Below are 9,162 nucleotides of genomic sequence, written 5' to 3' on the forward strand. Positions count from 1 at the left end.
TGTGTGGTGTGTGTGCATGGTGTGTGGTGTGTGTTCTTGTGTGTGATATGCGTGGTGTATGCATGTGCGTGGTGTGTGTGTGCACTGTGTGTGATGTGCATGGTGTGTGCATGCGTGTGATGTGTGTGCAATGTATGTGTGGTGGGTGTGTGCATGCATATGTGTGTGTGTACCATAGAGCTCCATCCCTCTGCAACAGTGGGAGAGGACATGGAAGGCATCTATCTGCCCTTCCTTCGGGGAGGAAACAGGTAGCGGGGCGTGGATGGGAGCTAACCTGGGAAGCAAAGCTGCGCAGTGAGCTGGCCCTTCATGCATGCCCGGACACAGCCCATGCTGGGAACGATGGTGGAGGCACAGGGGCCACTTGACAACCTGGGAGTGTGGGGCCCAGGTCTCTCTCCACCAGGCAGTGAGATTAGACTGCCTTAAATCCATGATATGGATAAATAAATAATAAACAAACAAATACAAATGATAACATTTATATAGCATTTACCAAATGCCACTGTGTTCTAGCATTTAACATGTATTGGCCCACTTAATCTTCCAAAACCTTCCCCCCACTTCACAGACAGAGACACTGAGGCACAGAGAGGGTGAGTGACTTGCCCCAGGGAGGTCACACAGCTGCTGGGCTCAAGGGCAAACAAATGACAAACCAGCCCCGTCTGCACTCTCCACCAGGGCTGGTAGCTGAGCTCCGTGGAGCGGAACCTGGCGCATCTGTCTTCCCTGGGCAGCCCCCTCCCCTTCCGCTTCAACACATCACAGGCTACACCACCAGACACGCACACAGCTTCGCAGAGCAGCACAGCCATGACTCAAGACGAGGAGAGGGCTTCGGGAACTCAGTTTTTCAGAAGACGCAACAATAAACCCATCGCAACAGGCCAGCCCTTTGCAAACTGAGGAACTAAGAATGAAAATGACTGAGGCTTAAAAATATCAGGCAGTTTCATCGATTCATCCGTTTTGAATGGAAACACAAAATGTGGCCCCTCCACACAATGGAATCTCGTTCAGCCTTAAAAAGGCAGGAAATTCGGACGCGCGCTACAACATAGATGCATCTGAGGACATGATCCGAGTGACCGAGGCCAGGCACAGAAGGGTGATCCTGACTGACTCCACTTCTCTGAGGTCCCCGCACTCGTCAGGTTCATGGAGACAGAACAGTGCGTGTCAGGGGCTGGGGGATGGGGATGGGGAAGGAGTGTTTATTGTTTCTATATTTTACCACAATTTAAAATAAAAAAAAATAGGCAGACGCTCTAAAGCAAACGGGATAAAACGTTGTGGCTCTTCTTTTAGTTGTTTCTAGACCGAGTTTTCAGGGGTACTGGGCCAGTGCTCCCATTGTGTGACCAGCTTTTGGATTCAGGGAGATGTGGTCAGGGTGAGGGGGAAACAGGCGGTCAGGGATGGGGTCAAGACAAATAAGTTGCACCCTCAAGTGAAAATATTTCTTTCTGAGCTTGAAAATGTCTGGAGCCACCCCGGGCAGTTGAGTGCATTGGGCATCCCTGGTGCCCATGGCATGACTGTGCCCATGGTGCCAGGAATACATGCGCATGCTCCTCCAACTCCTGCAGATGGACCCTTGCTTGTGCTCTCCCTTCCTCCCTCCTCTCCCCTCCTCCCCTCCCCCCTCCCTCCTTCCTTCCTTCCTTCGTTGTTTCTCTTTCCTTCTTTCTTTCTCTCTTCCTTTCTTCCTTTCTTCCCTTCTTTCTATTTAATCTTTTTTGTTTTTTTTTTTTTACATTTCAATAGTGTTTGGGGAACGGGTGGTGTCTGGTTACATGGGGAAGCTCTTTAGTGGTGATTCCTGAGATTCTGGTGCACTGTCACCCGAGCAGTGTACACTGTACCCAGAGCGTGGTCTTTCATCCCCCACCCTGTGCACTTTCTTAGAACACTTTCTTCTCAAAAAGATTTGGACCCCTGGAAATGCAGGCACCCAACTGGCCTTGGTCTCAACCTCCACAAGCCAGGCACTGACTCGCAAACTGCCTTCTCTGCGAGCCGTCCCTGCGGGCCCTGCACCTGCTCCCGGAAGCTGGAGGGAACCTGTGCTCAGGGCGGGTTTGTCTGGGGAGAAAGCCAAGGAGTGCAGACACGCTTTGTCTGGGACAGGCCCAGCTGGCGGGCTGTGCCGTCTGGTCTCTGGGGGCTCTCTGGGCCCTTCTTGCCTAAGACCTTTTGAAACTTCCCAGGAGTGCGGCTTGTTGGGTCACCTGTGCCCAGGGAAGCGCGTGATTGGGTGGGAGAGGGTTCAGGGTTGCCCACCACCCCCTGGGAAACAAGCCCAGGACCGGGCTGCTGGGCCCAGCCTCTCAGGAAATCCTGGCCCTCTGGGGCCCAGTCCCTGCCTCCTCCCTGCCCGGCTTGTGCCCCAAGGTGTCCCGGTTGCTGCACTGAGATCAGCTGCCCGGCGCGTCCCCGTTTCATCTCTCATTTGCATGTCAGTTCATCTGAGGCGTCTGACGAGGACAGCGTGCCCTTCCTCTGCGCTAGATTTACCTCCCTGACGACGAGAGCTGTCTTTTGCCCATTTCTGAGGCTAGACAGCCCCTCCACCCACACTGAGCTCGGAGCGGCTGGCTGGAAGATGAAGGTGCAGGCTGTGGGCCTCAGGCTCCCGGGGCCTGTGGCTCTGGCTCCCTCTTTGTGGTTGCCTGTGGTTCCAGCTCACAGTGGACTCGGGGAGTGACAAGACAAGTGACAGGAAGGTGCTGCCACTGCTGCTTCCAGAGTCTTCCGGGCTGATGGGTCCAGGGTGAGAGAAGCGTCATGGGGGCTGTGCTGTGCCCAGGCCTGAGGGCCAGGGTGGCATTCCTGAGCCTCCCCACGTGCCCTGGCCTGCCCTGGAAACTTTACCCCATTGCTTCAGCGTGGCCGGCACAGCGAGCCTCCACTTTCCCGGGGAGAAAGTGACTTTGCCCAGACCTCCTGGCTGGCAAGTGGCAAAGGCGGATGAGGCGAAGCTGTCCGTCTCAGCACCATGTCCCCACTGCTCCATGGGACCAGCCCTCCTGGATTCCCGGACTGGGCAGCATCGATTTAGTCTGAGAGGTTTCCAGGTCATTCACAGAAATTCCTGATGGCGTCAGGTGGGCTTCCGGCGTCCAGCTGTCCCCTCCTGGGCCTCCGGACGTTGGAAATGTCTGGCTAAAGGGGAGTTCAGACCACTCCAACGGGAAGGTGTGGGGAGGCCAGCAGCTCCCTAACTTCTCGGTGCCCTTGGGTTAAAACTGGGAAGGGCCCAGTTTCCAGGGCCCTCTCCGAGACAGCACCCGCCGTACCTCTCAGGTGGTCAGGCACTTCATGGCTGACTGCTGGTTGACAAAGGAACCGAAAACTGAGGGTTCTTATTACTTTTCACAGCCTGGCTTCAATTCAGGCAGAGACAGGGGAGTCGTCCCCAGCCAGGGGTCAGGACAGCAATAAGGCCGGCAACTTCCATTGCTCCCTGTCCCCCACCACCGCCACCCCCTCCATGCATACACCGGAAACCCCAAAAGGGTGTGAGTGACCCCCTTCCTTCAGCAGCTTTTCTTGGTTCAGTGAACTTACAGTACCATTTTTATACCAATTTAAAGATCAAAAGTTATAAATATGTAACAGGCAGACAGATGATAGGCTGGAAGTGGAGAGGATGGCGAGGAGAGCCGCTGTCCACCTGGGAAGAAGGGCGTAGACAGTGATGCTGGAGTAGAGAAACCTGGAGAGGGGTCAGTGCGGCCGGGGGACGCAGCCCTGCACGAGTGAGCAGAGATGCCTGCAGCCACAGGAAAGAGCGCTGCGTGTGTGGGCTGAGCAGGCCATGCCTTCTAAAATGAAAGGAGGTTTGCATCTGACCAGGAGGCAGGGGGCAGGAGAGGGGAAAGGCCCACAGGAGCCGCGTGGGGCTTAAGGCCCCACCGTGCTGACCACACCAGACAAGGTTGGGGCAGTGCATTCTCCTCTCCCCTGAGGAGCCGGGAAACACCAGCTCATGCTCGTACCAAAGCAAGAAATGAAGGCAGAGGGGCCTGAACAGGACGGGTCAGTAGAAACAGGCAGCAGGGAGTGACATTCCCCGGGGCCAGGACCAGAGAGCACCCCAGCAGGGTGGGGGGACCTGGACTCCAAGCGCAGCGGGGAGGAACTGAGCCAAAAAGAGACAGCTCTGGGGCCCACAGAGGCTGGCCTTGGGTCCCAGGACCAGGCTGGCGGAAGCATCATGAGAAGGCCTGGGCAGGCACCACCAGCTGCCCAGGGCACGGAGCCCTGGACTCCCGCAGGTGAAGGGGCAGGCATAGATGGGGCGGAGGCAGGCGTAGGTGTGGTGTAGCCACAGTATGTGGCAAACTATTAAGAACTGGGAGCCAACTTCTGCGGACGCTTGAGCACTTTCTAGCGCTGCTCCTCCCTTTGGGCTGTGCGCATTCGCTGCCCTGGTTTAGAGTAGAAACAGCCCCGCAAACTCAAGCAGCTACCGATGCATTTGGACCTGGGTTCCAGCTGCAGGGCAAGGCCAGGACCAGAACACCACAGCCCAGAGGTGCCAGGGAGGCCGTGCAGAGTGCGAGTGTCCCGAGGAGGCCGCCGGGTCAGGGCAGTGGCACCCACAGAGGCTCTGGAGCATTCAGTCTCGCCCAGATGTGGCTCCTCGCTACACCCTAACCCACAGCCAGGCCCAGGGGTCCCAAAGGCCTCTCTCTTCCCCTACTCAGAACATTGGCAAACCCAAGCCTGGATGTGCCACCAGGTGGGACCCCCACCAGCTCCCCAGTGCTGAGTGCATCATCCCTGTTGACCCATGGGCAGCTCAGCCGAGCAAACCCTTTCTCCATAGGCAAGAGAAAGGAGCAGGTGCGGCAGCCGGGGGCCCCCAGGGTAGGGGAAGCTGAGGAAAGGAAAAAACAAACCCTCTGCGGAAAGACGAAGCCTTAGCTCCTAGAGGACACAGTCTCTCCGAAGCAAGGACCCCAGCACTCTAGGATTGGGGACCTGGGCTCCCACCTCTCCCCTTCTTCAACAGCCCACCTGAGGGTCTGGACACGGGGTGGGGGGCGAGAGGAGGCCTTCACCTGGTGCTGGGGAAGTGCCAAGTCCTGATCTGTGCACCCGGCAAGCCAAGGAACAGACAGGGACAGGCCTGTGCAGATGCTGCTGGCTGGGTGGACGCTGTCCCCAGGCCCCTCAGCAGCTTCTCACCAGGCCATCCTCACGGCCACCGGTTCTGCACAAAGGGCTCCTTCCCCACAAAGCCCACAAAGCCGATCATCAGGAAAAAAAAAAAACCTGTTCATCAGGCCCCATACGGGGTTGGCCCACCCAGCCTGCAACATCTGCTGCTGTTTATCATTTGTGGTTTCCTTCCCATTCCCATTCACTTTGGACCCCAGCACTCAGCACATAGTAGATGCTCAATAAACACGGTGGTTCATTGACCAGGCAATCTGCCTTATCCCATTTAATTCTTAGCACAGCAACACAGGGGCACAGAGTGAAGTAGCTGAGCTAAGGTTCTTGAGATGGGAAGGGAGCACTGAAAATGGAGCCTCAGTTGGACTCCAGGGCATGCAGTCCTGCCTTCCTGTAGGGTTCAGGAGGCACCCTCCGACTCACTTCACACCCCCAACTTTCTCTGCACCACCTCTGAAGGAAAAGCGCCCGAGGAGGGAAGACAGAATCCCCCAAATTCCTGCTGCTGTCTCTCACTGCGTAACTCTGGTGATGTGACACCTGTGTGTGTCTGCAGTTTTCTTTATATAAATAAAGCATTGACCTGGCTGCCAAGTGGCAGCAGCGGCTCCTCCGAATCGTCAGGAATGTCTGCAGGGTTACCTGCACAGGTAAGGCCGAGCCAGGAGACACTGGCATTTGCCACCCGGCGCCTCCCTCAGACAACTTCAGATTGTCAACATGGAGCTTTGCTGGATCAGAGAACTCAGCAGAACCCCCAGTTTCAAACGTTCCCTCCTTTCTCCCCATCTCTGCAGTCTCAGGGGGAAACTGAGATGGCCAGGGGGTCAGGTAACCAGAGCGACAAAGAGCAGAGATAATGAAGGAGCCGGCGTGCCTGTCACCAGGACTCATGGTCAGGTGGTGTGGAAGAACACGGTGACAGAAAGCAATACATCCCTCATCTCCGGCACCCAGTGGCCCCCAGGGCCCCCTCCTAGGAAGCAATACGGGTTTGTTTCCACCACCTCTGATGGAGAGGAGATGGCGCGGATCGCAGGGAGACAGATTCACGCTGGAAATTCCAGGATTTACCCAGTGCCTGGTACTTTAAGAGAAGGAATGGCCGCTGATGGCAGCGGTGCTGAAAGTGCTCTCAGCTGAGCCTGGTGCAACCCACCCGTGACAGCGCTGCTGGGTGTGCAGCCTGGGAGGTGAGCGAGAAGTTATCATGCTTTGCCTGGCACATGCTTGGGCAAATGATTCAGCTTCAACCAGGGCTCACAGTCCAGCTAGGAGCTGCCAGCGGGGTACACAGCAAGGGGCAGAGGGCGGGGGCAACTCAGGAGCAAGCAACAGACCTCCTGGAGATGGGGGGCCGGGGGGCGGGGGGGAGTTGGAGACCAGTCTGGCGCCTCCCTGTTTGCCCGGGAAAGGACGTTTATGGAAGGAACTGAGGGGAGAATAATGCTCATCGTGTTCTGCAGTGTTCCAGGCAGTGTTTACATTCATTCGTTCCTTTCTCATTCCAGTCTATAAAGTAGATTTTATGATGCCTTCTTTAGAGACGAGGATGCCAGCTGGGAGAGCCAAGGCGCTTGCTCCTGGTTACAGGAAGTGGTGGAGCTGGTGGTCAATCTGCCTCTCCCCGTCACAGGTGCCGCATGCCATGTCTTCCCCAGGGCCCACCTGCAGGCTGCTTTCCTGGAGATCACCCCAACCTCAGCGTGTTCACTGTGAAAAGCTATTCTGCCCACAATAACAGCCTGGCCTGCCATGCCCAACGTCCTCTTCCCACCCCTCCTGAAGCTATCCTCCACTTTTCACCTGCTTCCAAGAGAGCTGTTCCTGGGACACCTTTGGGAAGTTCTTAGGACGGACCTGCTTACTGTAGATCTGGTGACTACTCACTTTAAAAAGATTTCTTTTTTTTTTTTTTTTTTTGAGACGGAGTCTGGCTCTGTCGCCCAGGCTGGAGTGCAGTGCAGTGGCCGGATCTCAGCTCACTGCAAGCTCCGCCTCCCGGGTTCACGCCATTCTCCTGCCTCAGCCTCCTGAGTAGCTGGGACTACAGGCGCCCAACACCACGCCCGGCTAGTTTTTTGTATTTTTTTAGTAGAGACGGGATTTCACCGTGTTAGCCAGGATGGTCTCGATCTCCTGACCTAGTGATCCGGCCGTCTCAGCCTCCCAAAGTGCTGGGATTACAGGCGTGAGCCACAGCGCCTGGCAAAGATTTATTTTTTTAAAGGCAGGTCTTTGATATATTCTCATCTATTGGGCAGAAAAAGTGTGTGTGCACGTGCCTATGTGGTGTGCATGTCTGTGTGCTCATGTGCACGTGTGCGTATGCATTTGTGTGCGTGTGTGTGAGTGGATGTGTGAGCACTGGAGCATGTGTGTGGATGTGTGTGAGTGTGCATGCTGGAGCAGTGACATATTCAAGGGAGGGCCACTCCCTCCTTTGGGGAGAAAGGAAGCTGTTCCAGTCCCATGCAGTTGCAGACTCCTGGTCCTGGAGCCAGAGACCTGGGTCTAGTTGTGCGTCTGCCCATGCCCAGCTGCCCGGCACTGATGAAATACGGGGGTGACCACCTGTCCTTGAGGATGCTTCCTCCTCCCTGTTATCTGAGTCTCTCAAAGCGGGCTACAGTGGAGGAGGGCTGTACTTTCCATTTCACAGGGATCGAGCTGGGCACAGGGTGAGGGCTGCTTGTTGACTTAAATCTACGGATTAAGCTGGCTAAGTGCACATCTGGGAACAGGAGAGACTCAAGCCTGGCCGGCACCTGCTCTGTGCGGGGGTATCTCTCCCTGGCCTCCTTCAGTGGGGTACTCCGTGGGCAGAAAGGTGAGAAGCAGCTGCACGGGCTTCCTGAAACGTCCAGCTGAGGTTTGAGGGATTTCCTCACAATGGCTTTTCCCTGAGGACTTTAGGGGGAGCTCATGAGAGCCCCTTCCAAGCCGGCGCGCTCATTGTCCCTCTCCACCCGTCAGGGGGGGCCACGAACAAAGGGGGTCTATTCTGAACCCCTCTCCCGTGTAACTCAAGTCCGCTAGGAACCCTGGACATTCGAGGGACTTCCTATCTCCGCACAGGAGGGGAGAGCCGGACCCGCTGCCCCCCAGGCTCTCCGCGGGGACCCGGAGGTGCAGCGGCCCGGAGTCCCCCTCTGTAGTCGGAGCTACCCACCTGCGAGGGAGCAGCTCCCCGCTGCCGGCGCCCCCCGCACCTGCCCCCGCGCGACAGGAAGCGGCTGCTGCTCGCCCCCTCCGCGGACCACGACCCAAGGGCTGCCCGGCGGGCCGATCCACCGGAAATTAAAGGCTTCATGTGCCAGCCCTTGAATGTAAAAACTCAGCCTAATCAGATCTTTAAAAAGAAAAGCTCTGCCTATGAAATAGAAACACTAGCCCGCCTCCCCCACCCCCCCACCCCCCCAGGCGAGTCGCCCCTTTCCCCGGGGAGCCGGCGCGTGGGGACCCCCGCCCCCGACCAGAGCTGGCGGAGCGCACGGAGGCCGCAGCCAGAACCCGCAGACGCACGGACAGTCCCGCCCCGCCGCGCCCGGCCCCGGCGCTGTTACCCGGGGGGAGGACGGGGTGTCTGGGTGGGGGAGGGGGCTACCTTCTGAATGCGTCCATCGATGTCCAGGTAGATGGCCTTGGGCCGGTAGCTGGAGGAGCCGGATCCCATCCTGCGCCTGGCGGCTGCACTTGGACTTTTTACTGTACTTTCCCGACGCCAGCCGACGCGGGAGGCGGGGGAGGGGAGCAGGGGAGGGGGCGGGAGGGGGCGGGCGGGCGGGGGGCGGCCCGCGGCGCTCAGCCAACCAGAGCCGCGCCGCCACCCGGCCCGGGACGCCCGGGAGCCGCCGCCGCGCGCCGCAGGGTCTCCTCCTCCGCTCGGCTCGCGCTGGGGCTCGGGCTCCGGCTCCGGCTCGCGCGCTCCTCCTCCCGGCCGCCCGCCCCTCCCCTCCCCTCCCCTCC

General features: G+C 57.9%; 1 protein-coding gene across 1 annotated transcript in view; it reads right to left on the bottom strand.

Annotated features, from left to right (window-relative positions):
* The window catches only part of PDE9A (phosphodiesterase 9A), an 81,449-nt gene extending 72,528 nt beyond the window's left edge, over positions 1–8,921 (bottom strand). The window contains exon 1 of the mRNA XM_031934600.1: positions 8,801–8,921. Coding sequence (XP_031790460.1) covers positions 8,801–8,869 — 69 coding nt within the window. The 5' untranslated portion in view covers positions 8,870–8,921. The remainder of the gene's footprint in view (positions 1–8,800) is intronic.
* Positions 8,922–9,162: the final 241 nt, after the last annotated feature.

Source organism: Piliocolobus tephrosceles, chromosome 19 (assembly GCF_002776525.5).
Source record: "Piliocolobus tephrosceles isolate RC106 chromosome 19, ASM277652v3, whole genome shotgun sequence".
In the NCBI taxonomy this organism is placed as follows: domain Eukaryota; kingdom Metazoa; phylum Chordata; class Mammalia; order Primates; family Cercopithecidae; genus Piliocolobus; species Piliocolobus tephrosceles.